Source organism: Mytilus edulis, chromosome 7 (assembly GCF_963676685.1).
Source record: "Mytilus edulis chromosome 7, xbMytEdul2.2, whole genome shotgun sequence".
Taxonomy (NCBI): Eukaryota; Metazoa; Mollusca; class Bivalvia; order Mytilida; family Mytilidae; genus Mytilus; species Mytilus edulis.
Window position 1 is genome coordinate 51537654 of NC_092350.1, and position 25947 is coordinate 51563600.

Below are 25947 nucleotides of genomic sequence, written 5' to 3' on the forward strand. Positions count from 1 at the left end.
TTCATTGAGTAGAAATGCGTTATATCTGGAAGTTGACAACAAAATGTTTTGGAAAGCTGGATATGTATATAAACAGCGTGATTTATCAAAAGATCAGCCTTGAACATGCCGTTACAATAATACATCAGTATGACAGATCATCAGAAATGTTTTCCCAATAGTTTTCATGTCTTCGTTTACCATAAAAGAACAGACCAGTGAATTGCATATTAAAATAAGAAGAGCGATTATTAACTGTCATTTTCATATGTTTGTGTTTTTCAATTTTAATAGAAAAAATCTATTGAAAAGGATGATGTTGTCATATTTATCATGTTAGTGCCATATATGTACTCCAGAGATAGTATTTAAAATATATGATATTTATTCAATCTGTCAATTGGAAGTGCATATAAAATAACTAAAATACCAAGATATAGTAAAATTCCAAATGAAAAGTTCCTTAATAAATTGCAAAAGGGAAATATCAAGCACACCAAACCAATAGAAAACATCTGTCATATGCATGACTTGTGACACACATTTCATTATGTAGTAAATGGTTGTTAACAAAAGCTCATAAACTATTTGAAAAACTGCTATAAACACAGTATGTTTAATCATACGTATTCATATTCATATTTTTCTGTTTTCGGCATTTTGGTTTCATAAATCTGAACAGCATCGTTTCAATTCATGCATAACATGAATGTATTGAACGCGTTTGGAAATTAACTTTGCTCATTTTGGTTTTATTCGCAATTTTTTTTTTTAGATTTTTTTCGATTTTTTAAACCTTTCGTCATCGAGGATTACTAAAGTGGTAGTTGTGGTCTAAATTTTTCTTTATGGTTCATTAAACCTTATACTGTTTTATGCTATTAGACATCGACTGTTTAAAGGTTTGAAGGACAGGTTTAATTAGTTCTTTCTTTGTTAACATTACAATATATTTTAATCTTATTATGGACTTACGTATAAAAAAAAGAAGATGTGCTATGATTGCCAAAACTCTCCACTAGAGACCCAATGACACCAAAATAAACAAATTTAGGTCATTGCACGGCCTTCAACAAATAACAAAGCACATACTGCAAAGTCAGCTATGTACGTGTTTGTTTATCAGAGAGGTGCTGATTAACATAAAATACAGATTTTCCATAGGCTTCTGCCATATTTACTAGTAGTGAATCATTACACGATACACAATAATCAACCTATCAAATTTGAAATGTGAAAACACTAGTTTACATACATATAGAACAAGCCACATCTATTTCTCAAGATTATTACACTGTACGATAGGGAATAAGTGTTTGGTGCCTTGATTTGAATGAGGCCGAGAAACAAGTGAAATGGAAACTTCAGCGTGCCTTTCCTCCTTTTTCGAGGCGGATCGTGTTACCTGTGCAGAGAACATTGCAAACTATTATATATGAATATGCTGAAACCAGAAATAAACTACAGAAAAGATATTTCCAAAACTTGTGCCAGTTTGTTCAACAAATTATTCAAATTACCAATTATTGTCCGAAAATGATTATTACTGTTGACGGAACTTCGTCTTAATGATTTGTCGAAGGAAAAAGATTTCTTTTGTATGAAATTGCATTGCTTTGCAATCCTAAATCAGGAAGACGTATGAATCATAGTTTATTTTATGTTCCTTGTTATATCTAATGGTAATTATTTTGAACTAAAGAACAACTGCCCCTTTTCGAACCCTGTCATAAGTCATCACAACAGTTTGCTTGGTAGAGTAGGTTTGCCAATTGCGTGCGCCATAATCATCCAGGCGATAACTTTCTATAAAATAGGTAAAAAGAAAAAGAAAGGCGTAGTTGAACGACAGGACAACACATAATGTCTTTTTTTTTAACATTATTTTAAAGTTTAATTTTGATAGAAAATTATATATGTGTATTTTATGTCACAATACTAGTTCTGAACGAATTATATGTTTCATGAAATGTGCAAAAAACAATTGTTTTTGAATTATAGCTAACTCGAAAAAGCAACGTTCCATCTTTTTTTCACATTTCTTATCCTGAACAGTAATGGCTATTCCTTTAAGATTTAATGTTTTCGTAATGCATCAATATTAAACATATCCTTTCATGTTTGAGGTTCCTCTATCTTGTATTGTCATAAAAATGTTGATAGTAGCAGCAGAAATACATACCTGTCCAAACTTAGGTTGTGAAATGTTATTTTTTAATAGCGAACTCTTAGGAAAATTTCAATTCGAAAAGTACCTTATCAAATGGTATAATATAAAACTCAAACACATCAAATTAATAGAAAAGATTCCTGACTTGGTAAAGGTATTTCCTTGTGTTGCAAATATGATTTGAAACTTCGTACGCTACAGGTTCGTTAGACTCACATTTCAATCAACCTTGATTAGTACTGCCAGTTATCTGCAATGTTCGATGGTTCTCTCCTGGTACTGCGAATTCATTTCTTTATAAAACCCGATGGCATGATATAATCAAAAGGACAAAAGGAAGATAGATATTTCACAACCATGCATCCTACCAAATTTTATTCTTACAAAAAAATGTACAAACATAACTACTCAAGGACAAAACACCAAGATTTATAATCAACTAATTGAAAACATCAGGAGAAATCACAGGCTGATACATAATATTCAGAAGCATTTTGTTCCTAATGAAATATGTGGAAATATAATGACTTCACTTAGCTGCAAGTGATCAGTTACAAAACCATTTCTTTCCACCACTAAACCTATAATATTTATCATTGTCTCAATTCAAAAAGCTAAATTGCTGTAACGACTCTGAACATCCAGGAGAATAAAATGATGACGGATCCCTTTTGTTAACTAGACATCATTATGGTCTGAATATTGACTATAGCATATGACTAATAGGTTTTATAAAAGAGCAAATGATCGGCATTTATTTTATTCTCATCAAAACAGGCTTTTTCTCATATTTCGAAATAGATACATTTGTTAGTACATCAATGTAAGTTGTCATAGTGTTGTGCATCCATTAAGTGTTGTTTTCAATTTTTACAGCACTGGGTCGATACCCTTGCTGGTAGACTATAAGTCCTTGAGGATATCATCAGCTAAGTAGTCAGTATTTCGATACTGACATGATTGGTATCAAACCGTTCTTTAATTGTCCCTTTAAAGATTAAGAAATCATTAGGAAACTAAGGTTCCAACTCATTTAGGTAAAGATTATCTTGGATGTATTTGGCTATTTGTTTAAGGTCATTTTTTGATCATATAACTCTTCTACTGCTTCGGATCTTATAGTACATCATTTGCTTTCAAATATTTACGCGTTCCTGATAAAAGACATTATAGAAAAGCGCTTCGGGCACATACAATTTATAAATTGAATTGTATTCCCTTCTTTTCTCAAGTGAGTAGTTGGTTTTTCTGTTCTGTTCTTCTTTTTTTTTTTGCTTTGGTGTGTACGGTTTTGATGATAATGGAGATTGCAAGCGGCACAATTCCTTTTACATTTGTGACATCATATTTACGACAAACGATTACCAATGATTTGGATAGTAGATTTTTCTATAATTAACATTCTTTTATGACTCCAATCGAACAATCATGTACACACCCGTGATTCAAAATGGATTTTGAGTAATTCTGAAATTATTACTCAGAATGCATTTGATTTGCATTTAGCTTTCGTCTCATTAAAATTGGTCAATACAATGGTTACAAAAGATACACGTAATAAAACCACAGATACATTGCAATTGATTCTAAAATGATACATTGAGAACTTCATTTCACCTCTTGTTTCGGATCCATGATAGAACTTAGAGGTCGTACGGCCAATTTGGTCAGAAGAACAATCTCATATTCTTACTATTTGTATGAATCTTTCGCTTATAATCTCCGTTTGGTGGTATCTTTTTCCTATTCTGCAATTTCTTCCCCTTTTTAAAACCCCTGGTTTCACCCCAGATTCACCGTGTGAACATGTAAAACGTAGACAGCGTAGTTAAATTGATATTTATTCATAATTGTCAATGATATTTTAACCACTTATCTATTTAGTTTTTGGTATTGAATAAGATTTCAAACTTGTAAAAGGTTCGACAAAATTTGGCAATTTAAGCTAAGAACTATACAAACCAAATTAAATATGTTATGATAGACAGTACACCGGGATGGTTCTGACCGCATATACGACTACGGGTCAATTGGTTAAAAAATAATAATATTCACGGTAAAATATTGGTTTATGTACGGCAGACTGTTATCTATCAGACTGTTTCCTACAGGAATGTCACAATCAGTAGAAAAGGGTAGCATTTGGTTGTCAATGATGTACATAAGATACTTAATGATCATCGAAATCCTTTCAAGTAGTGGATTAATTATTTCAATCAGTAAAGAAGTGTTAAAAACAGCTGATGCAGCTTTTCATAGCTCGTTAAGCCATAACTAATACGTTCATGAGATAAATCTGGACGTGTAACTTATGTCACAGATTTTGCGATATATTATCAGTCAAATTTTCTCGTTGATAAAAAGAGTTAAATGATGATGCCGTCATGCATAGTTCCGACTAAGGTATACTTTTAACATAACAGTAATTGTTTGTTAAACATAATACAGTCAAACTTATTTAGTGTAAATTTAAAAGAAAAATGGAAGATGATACCAGTAGGAAAACAAAACTCATAAGTAGAGATAACTGACAACAAAGAAAATATACTTTAACAAAATATTACATTGCAAGCTAAAGACCTATAATGATGAACCCCTCCAAAATCTGGGATTTACAAAGCAAAAAGACAAGTAAACGGTCCAACTGAATGACATAATTAAACAGAAAGAGGACACACAGACCTCATAGTGTTCGGTGTGAGCCAAGGCTCCTTGTTGAAGACCGTACTTTTACCTAGAATGTTTTTTCTTTTACAAATTGTTACATGAATTGAGAGTTGTCTCATTAGCACTCATACCTCATCTTCTTATATATATTAGATGGAAGCCGTTGTTTAACTTCTAATAATACGTAATGATACTGGAACCCTGTGTCCTCGGATAAGATGCTTAATCAAACATGATATTTGTCAATTTATATGATTTGGATAAATGATTTACCCTAACAGAAATTCGGTTAACTGAAAATAAACTGTTTTGGGACTACGCAAATCTTATAGCTCTCTTAGGTCACGATATGTTCCATATATAACATACAATTTACTAAAATTGCTAATGCATGCAAATTGTTCTAAGCTAGATACCGGAAATAAGCATAATAGATATATTGTAAATTTATTATGCACGAACTAGCTTTAAATCGGTGATTTTGACCTACATATTACCTTTGCAAACATATAGCAATGACTACTGTTGATATTTCGGATAGAAATCGACCTTATGCAAGTGCATATTTACATGTACATGTATACAACTTTGATTTGTTTTAGGAACATTCAACATGTTCATATACAAATAAAAGATGAATTGTGGTCTTTTTTATATGGGTCTTATAACAAACTCAATTTTCAAAACGTTACAGAGTTGTCAAGAATATTTTATTTCAAGTCGAAATACGATAGCAGTTATATTGATATCAACTTGCATAAGGTCGATTTTTATCCGACGGAGCCCATATTCAAAAGTTATAATGTTTGAGGTTTTAGATTTGTAGATTGTTTGTATAAATTAAAAAATAGGTCTGAAATATAAAACTATGCACGACTTAAAGTGTTTGGTTCTTTATCAACAAAATCATGTAAGGAATGACAATGTTGCAATCTTAATCAGATTCAATCCTTGAATTTTTCCCGTTCTGTTATGTCGAGCCTTTAAAGGATGCGTGACATATCAGAACTGGAGAAATTCAATGATTTCATTTTACTTGGATTTGACAATGTTGTGTTTCGTCGCGACAACGTTAATGTCCGTAGTGTCCTTGATATCATTTGAAACAAACTCATAAGTGAAATTGAGAATGGAAACGGGGAACTTCTCAAATGGAAAACAACCCGACAAAGGAGCTGAAAAAAAGCATAATGCCACCAAACTTTGAGGGTCTTCAAGACAGCGATAAAATTCCGCACCAGCAGGGATATCATAAAACACAGATGATCCAATATGCTTGAATAATTTAGCAATTATTCGTATGTCCCTTTCTGTGAAAAACAACACTTCATGCTTTTCGGTATTTTTACATCCCTTATTTTTAAATAATTTGGTGTTGGTCGATTTTAATGAAGGTAATCAAAAGATGCAATTCGGATGCATAAAATATGTATATTGATTTTTTCATTAATAATCAAAACAAAAGTTGGAAACTAAAAGCACTGACGAATTTTCAAATCTTTCTAACGTTGTAAAAATTTGCCTCTTTAGTCAACAACAGTTTTGTACTCTCATATCTCTCCGAGCGGAAAATTCAAGTGCAAATCAGTTTTTGTAGAGCTTGAATACTTTAAGATAAAATCGACACCACTTTTATCATAACTATTCTGTGTGTTGTGTATTTTCTATCAAAATTCGTTTTTTATTTGTTAATTAACGTTTTCATTATAGCTTCTTGTATATTTTCTTTTTAACTTTTTGTATATTTTGTTTGGCATAATTTTTTTCACATGCCCCTTAGAACGTGTTTATTCATATGTATGAATGTGTCCTTTTTTTATAACAATAAGGTACTAACAATCTGTGCTTTTGTATTCACTTATAAACATTTAAACAATAACAATGATAACGTGTCTGTGAAAAGTGTCGTATAATTTTAAATTTATCGTAATTTTCTTCTTGATATTTTTTAGGTTTCCTAAGTAATACAATCGCGCTTTCAAAGGTCGGCATAATGCCCTAATTTAAATGAGATTTTCACTTCCATTTTTTAGATACAGCTAAAACATTCGATGCACTAATCTCACTATGGTGTCAATTCTAAAGGCAATAACTAGGTTATAATTTATCGTTTTATCAACAAATGTTTTACCATAGAGATTTTGTCACTTGATGCAATTGATAATGGCATCTGTGTTTTTATCAAGTGTCTGGAACAACATCTCTTTTAATTTCAAATATTGCTTTTCTTGTTTTTGTATTGATTTTACAATGTTGAATTAGTTTCTATATTGCATTTGATTGTTTTCAGAAACGATAACTTCATTAAGTAGAATAGAAAATTCCCGCTTTCACTTAAACGTATTTTGTGCGATAATAGTATGTTTCAGGGCATGTTGTATGTTATAAATATTTTCTACGTTTCGATTTCTTCTTTTTTTAAACAGGTATTATGTAATTCTTATTCCTAGTGCTTTTAGATTTCTAGATAACAAGTTATTTCTATGCCCTAATGCAGGATTGTTACGTAACCATTTACTGCCGGATGTCAATTTCCTGTATTGTATCGCAATTTTATGTTTTCTCTCTCTTTCACGATTTATCAATTTCATCTTTCGATAATGAGATCGGAAATTGCAATCGCGGATTTATTCAAACTATTATTTTACTTTCAAATATATGCATATTAATTTCCGTACAAATAACTTGTAATTTGACTTTCAGATAAAAACTTACGGTACCACATTACTGTTGTTGTTAACCTTTGTATGAATTGAGAGTATTGCGACTGACTTTGCCAGTTATCATTGAAATGCACTTATATATTATATATATAGGTAGATAAATGAAAAGATGTATATAAAACTCTTAAAACGTTTGGTTTTTAAAAATGTTTTGGCACTGGCAATTACTCATGTGGTAAAAGGGTATGACAAAAATACCGAAAAACTTTGCAAATTCACAAAGGGAAAATCCATAAAAACTAACAAATTAAAACGCAATATTCAACGACTCATGTGAAAACAACTGCCATATTATTCATAAACAGTACTGAACCTGAATATGTGTAACCAGACATTATAAATTTTCGACAGAAGGGTTAATAAATTATATAGTTAATGTTTGGAATGAGAAAAAGCAATTTACATTCCTATTTTTTAACTTTTTGAGCGCAGAAAATTAAGCGTTGTTATGCTGATAATGTATTTCACCGGGTTATTATTTATGATTGTCCCCCTTTTTTATCTCATCCTTTGTATTTTTCTAAAACTTAGTCACTTAACCTTTTGAAAATAGACACACTATAATAAACTTAACTTATCTAATAATAACCTAATAATGACGTATCATTTTTCCGTTTACAGATTCCGTCACTTATGATATTGGAAATACCAATGGGTACGACATAAACATAGACGACAATTGGCTGAATGAAGTTCTTAATACAAATGTTAATGAAAGTAGTAAGAAGTACAACCAAATTATTATCGACCAGGAACCCAAACATGTGCAATTACCACGACTCGTATCTGATGACGAGGATAATGTCGATGGTTCCGGTTCCGGTGATGGGATGCAACTGGATAAAGGTAAAAGCGATGGAGGTACATACATATTTATAAGAACGTATTATGTGTTTTGGGCATTTCATAGCTTCTTTGTAATAGGAAAAGGTATAAAATGTGTGATAAGCCATTATTTGACACCTCAAATTTAAAAACTCAATAAACTTATTCAAACATTTAAAAGAAATTCGCATTTTTAGCCTGTCCCAAGTCAGAAAAAAAGTAAAATCACAAAAATACTGAACTTATAGGAAAATATAATCGGTAGTCCATAATCACATGGCAGCCTTTGTTAGTCTTGTATGATTTTTTTTTTTTGTTTTAGTTCATTTATATGTTTTTGAGTTTAGTATGACGTCCATGTTCACTAAACTAGTACATATTTTTATTAAGGGGCCAGCTGAGAACCACCTCCGGGTACGAGATTCTCCCATTGATGGCCTTCAGGTTTATCTGCTCTTTAATCGGGTTGTTGTCCTTTTGACATTGATGAATCACATATGAATTGTTCTTGGATGCTTTTGTCCTGAGAGGACGCAAGTGATGTCTCTTTAACGTCATTAGACCTGTTTTTTATGTAGTTTTAGTTGGATGATATCGTTGGTTGTATCCCACATAACTGCTATGCTGTAAAAACATAGCAACGAAAACTCATTGCATCACAAATATGATAAAATTATCGTAATTACTTGGTATATTGTGAAGGTTCTCTGTGTAGCTAGATAACGTGATTACTATAACGTCTGCTTCCAAATGATGTAAACTATATCATACCACAAAGTTGTAACTGTTAAAATGGTATTTTTAGTATTACCCCTGAAAACATCAACATTAAACTGGTACTATTTTTTTTTCTCATAAATTGATACTGACTGACACCTCACTGAAATAATGAGTCCTGAAACAAAACAGACCAATCAGTATCAAAGTCATTATATAGATGTAAAAAAAGTTCGACAAAATTCCAAACTTTAAAGTCAATCAAAAACATTTGAAGTTTATAAAAACTGATAACATCATACTTCTACAACCAACGACACGAGTAGAAATCAACCACAACAATCCAGTATTTGGTCTTGGCGCAGGTATTTTCCGAAGAAAATGTCGACTAAATCTGATCACAGCAGTACTGACATGACAGGAAGTATCATCATAGTTTTATTACATTGCCGTTCCATTATGATTTGCTCGAGAGTAGAAAAGTACAAGGAAAGTGTGACTAACTCCGTGGTTGTATAAGATAGATCATCACTTTGCATCGGTCTAAAGTTCAACATGCATTCTCATACAATTTATCAGCCCTTTTCTCTTCTCTCTTATATGTTATAAAGGGGAATTGGATACGGATATCAAATATAAATTTAAGCTCACATGTATGGTGTCAGCTGTCTTCATTACAAATCTATCATAAAAGACCTGTTATATATTTCCATACGACTTAAGTACTAGGCAAATTCGTTAAATAAAATTAAGAGAATTAAGGTGGAACCAAACACTTTCACTAAAATTAATTTGACTCGTTTAATTTTCATAAAATTTTGTCAAAGTATTTACTTTGACCCTTTATCAAAACTATAAAAATTTCAAAATTTTGAACCAATTGTTTTGTCAGAAAAATTACACTAGTTATATAGCAGTTTGACAAACACTAATTTTGATCATTGAGAAGCTTTTTATTCCTTTCACAACACAACGTTATTAAAACGTTTAGCTAACTTTACAGAGTTATCTCCGTGTAGTGTTAGGTACCGCCTTAAATGGGGCAGCAGAGAGAACAATCAACAGAAAATTAGACTTCCTTGTTATCAATTATTTAACATCAACGGTGAGACTTCTAACACTGTCGTAACTTTAAATGTCCAAACGGGACATATGTATACGTCACACAGGGCTCTCGATATGGAAAACTCGTCTATTCTAATAATGTAATGAATTACATAATGAATCCAGTGTACAGATTAGAGTTAAATCTTTAACCTAAAAATGGCACTTTTTAAATAGACAAGGATTAAAATTTGATCCGCCATGTGCGCGGTTTCACAGGCGCTTGGGTGTATGAAACAGATTTTTTTTTTTGATTTTTTTTTTTTGCTGATTAAAATATTCAATTTTCTATATTTATAATACATATTTATCACTTCTGTGCATGTCTCACCTAGTTTCGAGTGATTTAAACGACCCAGAGAAAATACCCAATTTTACTATCCATACTATTAGTTAAAAATCCAAAAAAAAAAATCTGTATCATACACCCAAGCGCCTGTGCGCGGTTTGTCCAAAGATTCACCAATGTCAATTTAATAAAAACTATTTACAACGCAAAATCAAATATAAATCTAAAAGGCATTACAAACCCAAAATTCAAAAAATGTCATATCGGAGCTGAGTCATTCAACTTGTACAAGAACGTTACTATATATCAGATGTATAACGACAAAATGCGCGTCTTGTTAAAACAGTTTTCAAACATGATATCTTTAATGAGTTTAAATCAATAATCCCTTAATTGTGACGCTTTTCATTATTGATCAAATGCGACACGAACTTAAAATCAATCAGCTAGAAAAATGTGTACGTTTTCTTCTTCTTCTTCTTCTTCTTCTTCTTCTTCTTCTTCTTCTTCTTCTTCTTCTTCTTCTTCTTCTTCTTCTTCTTCTTCTTCTTCTACTTCTTTTTCTTTTTTTTTGTTTTGTCTTTTACAGTTTTGTCCTCTTTTTATATTTAGATATTTTAGTGTTGATGACAGTTCTTTTGTGTGTTCTTGAAGTTTAAATTCAAGTCATTGCCGATTTAAACTTTAACATATTGAAAAGGAACTCTTTTTGTATTTGATCATTATATACCTGTGTGTGACATGTACATGTCTCATGTTATTATATGTCCTTTGAATGCTGTCTCATGCCCTTCATTTCACCTCAGGTTTTGCAATAGAAATGTCTAGATTTTTGCCTCAAAAACATCGCTTTTGCTATTGGTGGTGTTTGTTTTTCATTTTCGTCAGGGCATTGCTGATATGTAAATTGAAGTAGAAACGGAAATTACAAAGATAGATTATACTTTTAAGTGAAAGAAAACATTAATTTCGTGAGAATTAAGTGATACATCTTGTGTTAATTATCTGCGGAAATGATACTTTGATAGTTTCGTAGTTTGTCTGATATATGGTCCAAGCCCAAACAAGAAGAATTGCAAAATAAACGTTAGAATTTCGAATCGATGCCAGACATTCCAAGTATATTGTGATAGACATGTTACTTTATAGATGAAACAAATGTTTTATCTAAAAATCGATTCCGATCAAAGTCATGAAAAGATTGAAATTCAGGATCTGATACATTATTGATTACTTTGATGATTAAGTTAATATAACATTGATATTCCAGGCCATTTCACTGATCACACGCCAGGAAGACTAGAACAACAGACGATAGAAAAACAGCACGAGGCTATTCGTCGTCTGCCCGACTCTGATACAGGTATTGACGTTTAATTATAGATCAAACGTAACATTGATATGTTCGTCTCTTGATAACACAAAACAATTTACTGTTATATTGCTTATACCAAGGGAATGAAGAAATCTGAGGATTATTGATCGATTGAATCTATTATATTCAAATCATTAGATTAGTTTGAAATCATTCTTGATTTTTTTTATACTTGAGAACTGTCTCACTTCGACAGAGTTGTTTTAAAAAATTAACAAAAATAAGGGAATACAACAAAAATGTATATAAACATTTGAAATTAATATAGCAACGAAAGCAGAAACAAAACAGTCTATTTTACTATGTTGTTTGAATTATGAACGTGTTTGTCTAACATAGCTCTGCTTATAACAAGAACACTTTACCATATTAAGCATCCACGTGCAGAGGGATATTTTGCATTCTGCATATGAGGTTAAAACGTAGAATTGATCAATCAAATGTAAGCGGCAAACAACCGACCGTGCGAGGGATGTATAGCCAGTCAAAGTCGCTAAACAACAACATTATAATAACATGAATAAGCAAACACTTAATTAACCAAAGATAGATAGTTTGTATGCCCGAATAAAATGATATTTTTGAAAATAGAAACGTGTTTGCTAATTAGTTTCATCTATCAAATGACTGAATATTTCAAAATATTGCTTACTCACAACACTTTATACAGTTATCTTCCGAATGGTTTGGTCTCGAGTTTACCTAATGCAGAAAATTCAAAAACATCTGTCAAACACTGAAATTGGTATTTGTTTGCAATTCTCCAAACAACGCACTAACTGTGCGAATAAAACTACGACGCAATTGTCTAGTAGTATTAGTCCTCTGAGTATGGTACTAAACGGGATAATTACGTGACTTGATCGATAATGTTAAATAATATATATGTAGTTAAATTAATTTATTGTTTTGTATTCCTGTAAGACCTATTCAGAAGTACTATTATAGTATTACCCTCTTTACTGATTTATGTCATAAAAATGTAGCAGATTTTATCTAATTAGTTCGACATATATTAATTTTTTTTAACCGATCACAAAAAAAATGATCAAGTTTTATTTATAAACAATATTCGAAATTTTCTATATTCGAAAATGCCTGTACCAAGTCAGGAATATGAAAGTTCTTGTCCATTCGTTTTTGATGCGTTTTGTTATTTGATTTTGCCATGTAATTATGGACTTTCCGAATTGATTTTCCTCTAAGTTCAGTATTTTTGTGATTTTACTTTTTATATCACACTCGGACGTTTTCATAAAACCAATAGAAAAACAGTTACCCACTTCTCTCCTTTAATCACCATAGTTATCCACCATATTATATATAAGAAGATGTCGTATGAGCGCCAATTAGATAACTCTCGAACCATGTCACAATTTGTGAAAGTAAACCATTCTGCATACTAGTAGTAATGAAAATCATTTGAAAACGAAATAGATAATTTTTAATTTCGAACGTTTACATAAGTTATTGTCTGATTTCTAGCTCGGAAAAAATAGAAACAAGGAATAATACATTGGGCTTCAATCTTCATATTTTACAAAGGGTTGGTACTTAAGGCTAAATTTTTTACGACGAGCGAAAGCGAGGTGTTAAATATCAGTATAAAGGGCCAATCCGTGGTTTAATCAAAATAAATTCAAGCCCTACTGCATGAATGGTTTCTATTCTAAAACGACAAAAACAGAAATTATTTTGGTTCGAAGCGCTCTATGTGAAGAGACAAATGGAAGAAGTGACATTTCTAGACGATATTAATAACATACTGTGACATATCTGGATGAATCTATTTGAATATCTTACTTTAATTTAATTAGATAGGGATATTACACAAATTCATTTCATGGTTTTTTATTTATTCATGTGTTGACGACTTTCAGTTCCCATTCGTGCATTTTCCCGTAAAGTCCTTAACATTCGTATGTCATCGTTCAATGACGTCATTAACATAATCTGATGTGAGATGAATAATCTAGTAAGATTGGAACAATACAGCCCAAACAAATCATGACGCTGCCTATAAACTGACATACATATGACTGTATTCGAATTTTACCACGTTTGTACTCAAAGCTTTTGAAGAACGTCAACTTTGAATTACCACCCATAGCTATACTTGTATGCACTAGTTATATTTTATCAAAATGGGTGTGCTATTCAATTCTAAAATGAATAAACTGGTATGGCTTGATATTAATTTGTCTTCAAAAAATACTTTTTTTGTAGATGTAGACCTTTTTAATGTTGACAATGAAGAAATAAAAGAAAAATTACACCCATTAGCGACGATGGGTGCAGCAACAATCCCAACAACGCGAGTTGTCACTAAGACGTCGACAACACAAACAAATAATGCAGACATTAGCAAAGTAACAGATGATGAATTTGACGATGAAGACGACGATGGTGACTATATTTTTTATATAATTAAAAACATTAACATAAATCGTAAAAAAAAAACAATTAAACAATTACAATTTTTGACATTACAAGAATGGTGGTAAGAGATGTTCTTCCAGTATTGTTCAATAGCTATTCATCATAAGATTTAATGTTCTATCGAAATTGATATCATACATCATGTATCATATAATCCGATTAACTTTCCCCGAAGGAAAAAAACGACCTTGAAAAGTGCGGAAAATAAACTATATCTAGCAGTCAGAATATTGGATTTCAAGAATTCTGATAATAAATAAGCCCCAGGCAGTTATTCAAGTAATATGTTAAATGAATATATATTTGAAGTCAATACTTATTTTAATAAATAGTCTGCAAAGTTAAATTTGAATGTTATACACGTTATATGAATGTATGCCAAGTGTCAATAATAATTATAATGCAACAACGTTTGTAACGTTCATTTTGATTGGATAACGTCACTTATTTACATGGCATCAATTGACAATGATACTATGGGACGTACGCGCAAGCGCAGACGGCATATGACAGATTTTTAATACATGTTTTAACGTTGTTTTCTGTCAGTTTCATTAGAATGGAGATAACAATATTGTATTTTAAGCTCCGACGGCATTAATTGGGGATTTGATGGTCGCAAATTAAGTTTACTGGCGACGCGTTAGCCGTCGAAACTTAAAATACAATACAGTTATCTCCTAATTTTACTGTATATTGTGCAACTTTCGATTTAGACATGAAAGTTGTCATACGTTCACTGTAGGCATAATGATTGAAAAGTTTGGAGGCGTAAATTTAAACACATGCAATTCAAACACCACGCAATATATGTTGTTTTAGACGTGTATATTTGTTGTATATTTGTTATTCTCGTGGTGTTTTGTCTGATGCTTGGTCCGTTTCTGTGTGTGTTACGTTTCGGTGTTATGTCGTTGTTCTCCTCTTATATTTAATGCGTTTCCCTTGGTTTTAGTTTGTTACCCCGATTTTGTTTTTTGTCCCTGGATTTATGAGTTTTGAACAGCGGTATACTACTGTTGCCTTTATTTAGACGTGTATAAACTCTTTATTTCTACAAAATATGCAGTCTGTATAGAGCTAAAACACATATCAAGAAACTACAAATGTAATAGGGCCTAATTTTTTATTCATATTACAGAAATTTTTCGTTAACGAATTAATCAGAGAAACATAAGACAGTTAAACAGTTAAATTGGTTGTAATATTAGACATTTTATTCTGCTATAAAATTTTGATAATAACAGCAGCACTAGAAAATACTATTGCTTTCGCAAGGCATATTCATATTTCTAATTCCCAATACAATAATTGATAACTTGGTTTTCATCATAATTGTAATTTTCAACAAAATAATAATATGAAATATTATCTCCTATCACGGGGGAAATTAATTGTCTGATGTCTAAAACTTTGTCAGTTGCAGTAGATATTGGGAGATAATATGATGCTTATAATTAGGACTGTTTTGTTTAAATACTGCAAACCAACCTTGACAGAAAAATATATGTAATTTGTAGGAACAAATTAAGATGTAATATATATGAAAAGAACATCCATATTAAACATCAACAAATAAAATTACAAAAAGATAGAAAAAAATACATACTGATGCCCACGTTGCATGTATATATAATTACAGAAAAAGTATACAGTTTTAAGGAAAATCAGTAATTGATAACACGTAAATGATTGATTGATTTATATGTGCATTCAGTCTAGAAGAAATTATGTCATAGCTACCCACAATGAAGCTAAAGGTCAATCACACCATCAAAACAATTATGTATTCCAATTCAAATTTTAATTAAGAAGGCACACATGGTTACATATTTTCTTTTTTGACTTTTTTGTATTAGATGATATACTCTGATTTTTTGTCGCATATACTATGTACTACTAAACAAAAGATAAACAAAATTACCGAAATCTTAGGCAAAATATTGTAATAATTTAGTCTTATTATTATGATTATTTTTTTTAAGATTTTATTGAGGCCAGAACAGAACTTGGGTCTGGATTGGAAGACGAAGGTAAGAAATACAGTGTATAACGTATCAAATACGATGGTTTACCTCCACAGATCAACAATTGGCTTCCTCACAATTTATTGTGTTTCCCATAAAAGTATAAATTATCGGATTTTCTACACATTGATATCGTAAAATATCAGCCGCAAGCCCCTATGTGAACCTTTTTGACAAGTGAGCGCAGCAAACGAGCTAAAACGTTTCACATTGTGTCGAGCAGCTGATATTTTACGATATGTGTACAAAGAAAACCCGATTATCTGTTTATCGTTCTATTACTGGTTTTTTCCCTATTCCTTAGACAGTTTTACGCTTGACGAAAGCAAGCTTGACAACGTCTCCTCTCGCATTGTGACGTCGCTGATAACTTCTCCTCTCACATTATGACGTCGCTGATAATGCCTGGTCTCGTTTTGAAGCCTTGATACGAGAAATACGAAGCGACAGAGCAGGTGGTACCCAGTCTTTAGTGTTCTATGTTGCTTTTTCTGTGCTGTCGTTTGTCTGTTGATCTTTTTCTTTTTCTTTTTCAGCCATGGCGTTAACAGTTTATTTTCGACTGATGAGTTTGATAGTCTCTTTGGTATATTTTGCCTTTCTTTTACCTTTTCATTTATTTGAAATTTTCATCCTGATAAAAGGTTAACTTTAAAATCTAACAATAAAAAATATAACAAAGTTTTCAATTTAGGAATTTCTAGAACTATTCATATTCGCAATGAATAATGACCGCTTTTCTGATTTTCATAATAAATCCGATTAACTTGCAGAAAATTATTTCCCATGTTGTCTTAAAGTCATATGAAACGAGTGACTGATGAAAAATAATGTTTATCCAATTCTTGAACCAATGCATGCATATATTATAAACTTAGTCTTCTGTGCACGATTTTATCATTTTTTACGCAAAAATATCGTATAATCGTCATTTTTTTATTCTCTCTGTCTATTATGAAATAATTTAATTTTGGTTGTAACGCGTCTTCTGATTGGCTGACGTTATTTTGTTATCAGCCCGTAGACATTATTTAGTCATGTGACCGTGACGTCATCTACGTTTTTTCCTGGTTTTCTATGGTTTAAAATGGAATTTAGAATTAAATTATAAGAATAAACTCATCATAGATACCAGGACTAAATTTAGTATACGCCAGACGCTCGTTTCGTCTACAAAAGACTCATTAGTGACCCTCGAATCCAAAAAAGTTAATAAGGCCAAATAAAGTACGAAGTTGAAGAGCATTGAGGACCAAAATTCCTAAAAGTTTTGCAAAATACAGCTAAGGTAATCTATGCCTGAGGTAGAAAAGCCTTAGTGTTTCAAAAAATTCAAACATTTGTAAACAGTAAATTTATATAAATATAACCCTATCAATGATATTTCATTTTAGCACAAAAAGTGCTGACTAAATGATTGTAATAATTTTTCTGTCTATTCGAAATAACATAAAAAAATGTGATGCACACTGTTAAATAACCCGCGTTATTAAGTGTGCACCAAATTTATTATGTTATTTCTTCATAGACAGAAAAAATATTACAGTCATTCCTTAATTGAAAATATGGCCGCTCATTAATTGTCGTGTTTTGAAGCGGTAGTTTACCGATTATTACCTAATAGTAAACAATCAACAAAGAAGTATGATATTTAGCACGTGTATAACATATACAATCAGATAATAGTTTATTTAAATGACAGATCCATGCGTATTGCGATCACCGGATTTTTAGGGAAGGGTCACGCTAGGGTTACTTTGAATGCGGAAAATATGTCGGCGAATTGCTTCCAGAAGCAAGCAATTAAAAACAAGTAAACTTCTTCTAAATGTGGACAAATTAAAGATTTTTTTCAGAGAGAAAGTATATGTACATAAGTTTAATAATGACAACTATCCATGTTGTTATAAAAAAAAACATATGCATATTTTATTTTAATTTGAGGTTTCATATGACTTTAAATGAAAATGCAACGAAAATAACACTCGCTTATATTAATTTTCTACTTACATTACAAGCGCCTAAAAGATTAAACTTGTTATATTTAAGAGGACATAATATGACGAGTATTCAAATGTTTTGTTAGTTTTTCTGGCAATACTAATGGCGTGTCTGGGTGGGTTTTTTCTGCTTCACATTTGTATAGTATGTCCATGTTGATGTCCTCCCATTTCGTACTGTGAATTAAAAATCAAACTACTGTTATCATTTCTTTAATAACGCTTATAATTTGAGACCCCGGTCTAGACAACATACGCCATATCAGTGGCGCTCGAATACGAAACGTTTGAAAGCCAAATATCGTTCATATAGATAGCAATGTGCTATTTAAAAATTAAACAGTCAGAACGAAAAGGTGACTGCCAATTTTCCTAGTAATTGTCTCAGTAAGGTGAACAAATCGAAGAATTGACAAAATCTATCTAAACTACCAATGAGTCTTAATACTGCAATGTAAGGTAATTCATCGAAGATAACATTACCTCAGTAGTTAGTGTTCGTCCCCGACAAAATTTATAACAATAATTTATTAAGTTTAATTTTGCTTTATTCCATCTTAATTGCAGTTTTAAGTCATGTAAGCTCGTGGCTTTTTTATTACCTGTTCAAAATATAATCTTCTCATAACTGTAATATAAGCACATTAGACTTTATGAAAAAAAAACTATTGAATATCACAGAGAAAAGGTAACATCTTCCATTTAAAGCAGACCACTTCGAGGTACAGGCAATAATGAAATAGATTGCGCACATCCATCAAATGCGTTCAATGAGGCCGGTATTAGCGTGCATGAAAGTACCTTATTGACTATGTGTCTGTGATATAATTGTGGTAAAACTCATTTATTATTCCAGTAAAGAACCATTTGTTATTATTGTCAAATCTGCTGTATCGTCGTAAAGTTAATCGTCTATTTGCCATTTGTCAATAAACCGTACGTTGGCAATTGATAGTAACACAGTACTATATCATATATCTCACATATTCTACATAGCTTTTACTTCTGTTGTATCTTTAGTTTCAGACGACGAGGAGAAATTGAATATAACGTCTCCCATGAAAACAGAGGACATAACCAAAGGTAAATATTAAGCAAAACAAAAAGCATATTATTAGTTTTGAAAGTATGTAGTTGTTTTAGTTGACATCACCCTACAAGGTACCAAAGAAACTTTTATGCATCATTTATGCACTTTGAATTTTCGATTTCTCGTGAAACCAAATGTTGGTGATGTAAAAGAATGAAACATATTGGAGAAAATAAACCCGCGGGATAACCATTAAAACACATGTTACGTTAAAATTGAGAAGAATGGAAATAGGGAATGTGCCAAAGAGACAACAACCCGACAATAGAGCAGACAACATGTTGAACGTCTTAAATATTGATTACCTCACATTGTTAATAACTGGGGCACCATGGTTACATTTACTGATGTGCAATCTTTATAGATGGATAGCCATAGAAACATGTTTGTTTCGAATACAGAACATACCGTTCAGTCTGCTGACAATTTGTATCAAAAAGTAAAATCACAAATATACTGAACTCCGAGGACAATTCAATCGGAAAGTTCCTAATCACATGGTAAAATCAAATGACAAAACACACCAAAAACGAATGGACAACAACTGTCATATTCCTGACTTGGTACAGGCATTTTCAAATGTAGAAAATGGTGGATTGAATCTGGTTTTATAGCGCTTAACCTCTCACTTGTATGACAGTCTCGTCAAATTCCGTTATATTTACAACGATGCGTGAACAAAATAGACATAATAAATAAAATAATCAAAATATGGGTACATCAGTCATCACTGTGTTACAATTTTAAAAGAAACAATTTTACAAAAAAGCACAAAAGCATCTATTAAACATTGCTTCGCGTGTCTGACGTCAGAAAATCGAAATGCCCCAAATGATTGGAAACAAAAATAAAAACTCATAACTTGCAGTATTGTGATTGCTGTTGTAACCTTAACCTTTGACCCAGTGAAATCTAATTTTTTTAAACAAAGTTCCTTTACCTATTTACCTAGCAAATATTGCAAAAGAGCTGATTAATGACTAAAAAAATATAGTCCTTCCAACAACTTTTACAAAACATTTATTGTATTTATATGAACATTAACTCATCTTTCACGTACCGACCAAAAAAATCAATACGTTTATCTTTTTGTCCTTTGTCCTGTGGGCTGTCTACAGTGAAGTTGGTTGTCGAGTATAAATGGTGTTTAAGGCCGTACGGTGAACTATAGTTGTTAGTTTTCTGTGTCATTTGGTCTCTTGTGGAGAGTTGTCTCATTGCCAATCATACCACATCTACTTTTTCTATATTCAACAAATATGATTCAGAACCAAATCGCCTAATTTTCAGTCTTTCAATGACTGATCTAACCTTGTTCTGACACATCGACTTGAAAATCAATATTTATGCAGTACAATTTTTTTTTTTTTTTAAAAAGACATTTATCAAATCAAGTAAAGGTTTTGACATATGCCTAATCAAATTGTACAAAACTTTGCCAAAATATCAATTAAGTAATTGTTGCTGTGACTTTGGTCTTTAGAATTTTCCCCAAAAAGTTATTTTTCTAAAAGGTAAAATCTGCAAACTCTCTGTCTGAATTGTCCCTTGCATTGATAGTATTCTTTAGCGTTTAATAACGCCTGGTTTGGATATGTTATTCATTTCAGTTCAGTTCAAGAGATTTTCTAAGGCAACTGTAGTTTTCAAATGACATTCATCATATGAAAAGCCAGTTCGACTTCGTTACAACTGGGCTAAACATTCAATGGAATCAATGTAAATGTGTTGTACTTTCATTAAAACTTTAAAGATTAATTAATGAATAAGTCAAGTATACATCTGTATAACAGCATCCAAACGAACTATACAGTACAAAACAAAACAAAATAAATCCAATTATTCAAACAAAAATCATTAATAGCGTCATATCCCTAGATAATTGTGAAATAATGAATTACTGGGCAACTTTTATTTTAGACGAGTATAACTGCAGAGGCATTTCGTGCAAATATGGCGCCACTTGTCTGATTCAAAACAGCGTTAAAAACGGATGTGTCTGTGGTATGAAATGTGAGAATTTCAAAGGCGATCCTGTTTGTGGTTCCGACGGCATACTATATGAAAACCTCTGTCATTTGCAGCTAGAAGCCTGTAGTCTGCAGGTCAATATATCGCTAGACTCTTCCAGTAAATGTACGTCCATTTAATTATGTTTTGAATGTGTGTTAGCTTTTTATTTATTTGTGTAAAGCGATAGTATAGAAATGTAATATATGCAAAATTAAAAATAAGAGAAAACTCAATGAACAGTAGATTGTATCGTTTAAAAGTACTTGTTAAATAAGTTACATAATTAGCAGCAGTCTTTAACATTATTTTTGGTATATTCTAACTATTTTGATTGGTTCAACAAGAGTCTCATGTTCAACTATTTTTATAAAGGTAGACTGAAAAGAGTAGATAAAAAATTGATATTGCAGTTATTTTTATAATATCTTAAAGTCAAAAAGAAATAGAATATCAAATTCTCTGCGATGTAATAGTTACAACTTCTAGTCTTCAAATGAATATTGGTCATTTATCTTTTTTTTATGGGCCCATTCACAAAAAAATAAAAATCACAAAAATACTGAACTTAGAGGAAGATCAATTGGGAAAGTCCATAATCACATGGCAAAATCAAATAACAAAACGCATCAAAAACGAATGGACAAAAACTGTCATATTCCTGACTTGGTACAGGCATTTTCAAATGTAGAAAATTGTGGATTAAACCTGGTTCTATAGCGCTAACCCTCTCACTTTAATGACAGTCTCATCAATTTCCGATATTTTTACATTGATGCGTTAAATAAACAGACACAATAAATATAATAGTCAAAATATGGGTACATCAGTCATCATCGTTTAACAATTTTAAAAGGAACAATTTAACAGAACGTAAAAACATCTACTATCTACGAACACATTTATTGATCACAACATTGATACAACAATTGTAGCATTATCGATCAGAAATAGTATCACGACTGATTTGTATCTTTTCAGGTCTGCAAAATGACAATAATCCACTTAATTCATTACAACAATGTAAAACATCATGTAAGTATTATGTCATACTATGGATAGGTTTTACAAATAAGATATTTTATCCTTTTTTTTTTATCATACGTCGAAGTTATAAAATCAATATAGCAAAAGTATTTCCCTTGTCTCATTGTGTATAAATATGCATACAGCATGTGATGATAGACCGAAACCATATGTGTATATAATTTTGATATCACTAGTTCTCTAATCATCTAGAATATATAGATCTGGTTTTTTTTGTAGTAGTAGTAAATAATTGGTTAATATTAAACAATATGTGTTCAAAATCTTCTTCTTATCATAAAAATGCTTATTCCAAAATAACAGGACATTATTGAAAATAGCTGACTATATTCTGTCGTTCCAAGAAGGAATCGTTTAGGTCCAAAATAAAACTCGCAACAAAAAACAAACTGCTTGATGACGCACATAAATAGTCATAATATTATTTTAAAGATGTTACGCTATCCTACAAGTATATGCATACATCTTAAAGTGAAACAATTAATGTTTTAAAAAAGTACATGCAATGCAATGTCCTATATATTATATTATAATTGAAACTATATAACAAAATAAATAATAAATGATTGATATGGATTGATTTTTGTGGCGAGGTTTATTTGCTGACAGTTCAGCTCAACTGGAAGAGGAATCTTTTCTTCATATGTAGATGTAGATATATGTTTACAAGTTTTCTATCTCGTACATCTACAGACCCTTACTGGACACCGTGGTCACTTTGGATACAGTCAGGTGATAAAGAATTCAGATTTAGATACTGCAAACGTTCCGGTTCATATTTACTGGCAGACGACAGTTGTAACGACCCCCAGATGCAGGTTCGACAGTGTAACAGACGAGAAACAAGAGCGTGCAGATCTATGTCAGGAAAAACAACACAAGAATACGAATACTCGTGCAGTGGAGTACAATTATCTGAGATATCTAGAATCGGTAAGTTAAATTTTAGAGAATTTTCAATTATTATGGATTATGAATATTGCATTACAATCGAATCTAATAAAGAAATTCTATTTTTATAGCATGGAACTTTGTTTATCATTTTTCAATGCAAACCAAGTACCTTAATAGATAACAATGAAAGACGAAATATACCAAAAGCATATTCATCTCATTTGTTGAAAACAAATTGATAATGTCACGGCAAGAAACGACAAACATTTACATGACAAACAACCGTTTATAAAACACAACAAAAATACAAAAGACTTAGTAAAACGAACCCCGACAAAATCCGCGGTTGATCTCCACTGCAACTTTTTATATGTACTATTGTTGTAAAAGAAACATAAAATGTTAAGATATCAAAAAATGATTTGAAACTGGGAGTAACAATAATACTTTGAAAACATTGTGAACAATTATACCTGACCAAAATTTCTACCTGGATTGCATTATTTTCAGTTTTACTAATAAAAGATATCAGGGAGTTAAAAGAATCCTGCATATCATTTTTAATCGCTAAATTGATAGTTATATAATATAACTTCAAACGTATGAATATGTTGTGTTTAAAATTCATTGGTCATGAAATTATTTCTTTTCATTATAATTGTTTCAGATGATATTTTCCCTCATTTACACGATGAAGGTAAGTAAGAAACTACTTGTATATAATCATAAGAAATCATATCTGTTTACTCATGTTGATTTTTTAACAAAGAGATGACGTGGTTGTGTCTGATAGTTAATATGAAGAAAAATGTGATGTGGTATGATAGCCGACAAGACAACAATCCACTTCAAGTAAAACGAAGTACAATCAAATAATTATATGCAACCCGTTTGCTGTCAACAAAAACGTACCATATAGTCGGCTTTAACAGGACCCGACATGACAAATTTGAAACATACTAAATGCGAAAAATAAACGGCCTTACTCATAGGAAAAATCTTTAGTAATACCAAATATGACCGATATTGCACAACATTTATGAAACTACAGGTTTCAACATGGGACAGACAAATAAAAATTATTGTGGGGTTAAACCTGTTTATGAGCGGTCAACCCTCCTGTAACCTGCGACAGTGGTGTAATAGCACAAGATAAGTACAAACTGTAAAACTCAGCTGCAATTGGCTTAACTCAAAAGATCTGTAAAAAAAAATATATTAAAAAGTACACAAAGTAGAGAAATAATGGTACTCGCAGTTATTGAAAGACAGTTCAAAGCCATTTTACAAAGATTATATAAACCATGTACTGCCATGATTATAATATTTTTTATCATTCAATAAGTCGGGACCTATGCATTTTATTAACTAATTCGGTATCTGAATGAAACTGTTGTCCGGAAAGGAAGTCAAAACAAAAGAACAAACCTTAACAAAGCTTGGCCTATTTCTTCAGGAATATGATTAACAATTATTCGTAATGTTATTTGATTTGTATACTTTACAAACTATTGACTTCTGAAAAATTTTAATTGAGGAATTGTGGAATAAAGATATCATCTTTAGATAACATCACTTTAATAAAAAAACAATTAATGGGTTAGTACGCAAATAACAAATATAAGATTCAGTAGGCAGTTTGGCTCTTTTTTTTATGTTACCTTGTATCATAACGTAAAAAGACCGTGCAAAATCAGCAAGACAGTCAATTATAAATCATAATCGAAAAACCAAAACAACTTAATGAAAACATAGGATAAAACAAGAACAAGACAACGAGAAAGCTGAGTCCTTAAAGCATTTAAAAAAACACATAAAAAGAGCAACACGAACTTAATTTAGGACGTTGTTATATATCCGGAATGGTAAACGTATTATGCGCAACACTTTAATTGTAAAGTACCTGAAACTTATTGTCTAAATCTGGTTTCTTTTCAGTGTCAGATTGTGAATATTCATTATACGATATAGGAATAGCAAAATTTATACACAAAAAATGGACAATCGATGATCTTGATGCGAAAGGGGACAAAAATGTTTGGTGTAGAAATAGGGATCGTTTTGTTCCGTTCTTCGACTCAACGAAACAGTGCTCTGGAACCTTAGAAAAGTTTTGTCAAGAATCAGAAAAATGTATCCGTAAAAAGAAAAATATTTTGAAGTCTAAAGGTAACTTGAAACACAACTGTTGGAAAAAGTTCCTTCTTGGTGATCAGCTACCAACTGGTTTTCCAGGAATTTATGACAAATATTTTATCTGTCAGCGTTTTGCACAGGATGGTACGTATATAGGATCCACGTCAAGGAAGGCTTTCTATGGTACTGTATATGATACAAAACAACGGATTCCTCTGATGTCTTTTGGAAGACTACGAAACCTTTCTGATACTTCAAAACCACTAATGAAGTTCATGATTGAAAAGGGTAAGTTCGTTTACTTCAGAAAAAAGATTATTAAAAATCTAGATCTATTTATAACGACCCTTAAATTGATTTTATAAATAATCAATGTTCAATACCAACAAATATTTTGGCATCGTTCATTTTTTAAAGTGTTTGTGTTATTAAAATGACACCCTAACCATAGTAAA

At 31.4% G+C, this 25947-nt stretch overlaps 1 protein-coding gene across 2 annotated transcripts in view; it reads left to right on the forward strand.

Moving 5' to 3' along the window:
* LOC139481740 (uncharacterized) overlaps positions 1 to 25947 on the forward strand; it is a 71810-nt gene that overhangs the window by 41988 nt on the left and 3875 nt on the right. Inside the window, exons 2-11 of one of the 2 annotated variants that reach the window (XM_071265232.1) lie at positions 8161 to 8385; positions 11745 to 11837; positions 14076 to 14255; positions 16274 to 16321; positions 19336 to 19398; positions 21326 to 21541; positions 22397 to 22450; positions 23156 to 23395; positions 24024 to 24053; positions 25295 to 25780. In XM_071265232.1, coding sequence (XP_071121333.1) covers positions 8161 to 8385; positions 11745 to 11837; positions 14076 to 14255; positions 16274 to 16321; positions 19336 to 19398; positions 21326 to 21541; positions 22397 to 22450; positions 23156 to 23395; positions 24024 to 24053; positions 25295 to 25780 — 1635 coding nt within the window. Of the gene's footprint in view, positions 1 to 8160; positions 8401 to 11744; positions 11838 to 14075; positions 14256 to 16273; positions 16322 to 19335; positions 19399 to 21325; positions 21542 to 22396; positions 22451 to 23155; positions 23396 to 24023; positions 24054 to 25294; positions 25781 to 25947 lie in introns of both variants that reach the window. The other variant, XM_071265231.1, reaches the window with a different exon arrangement.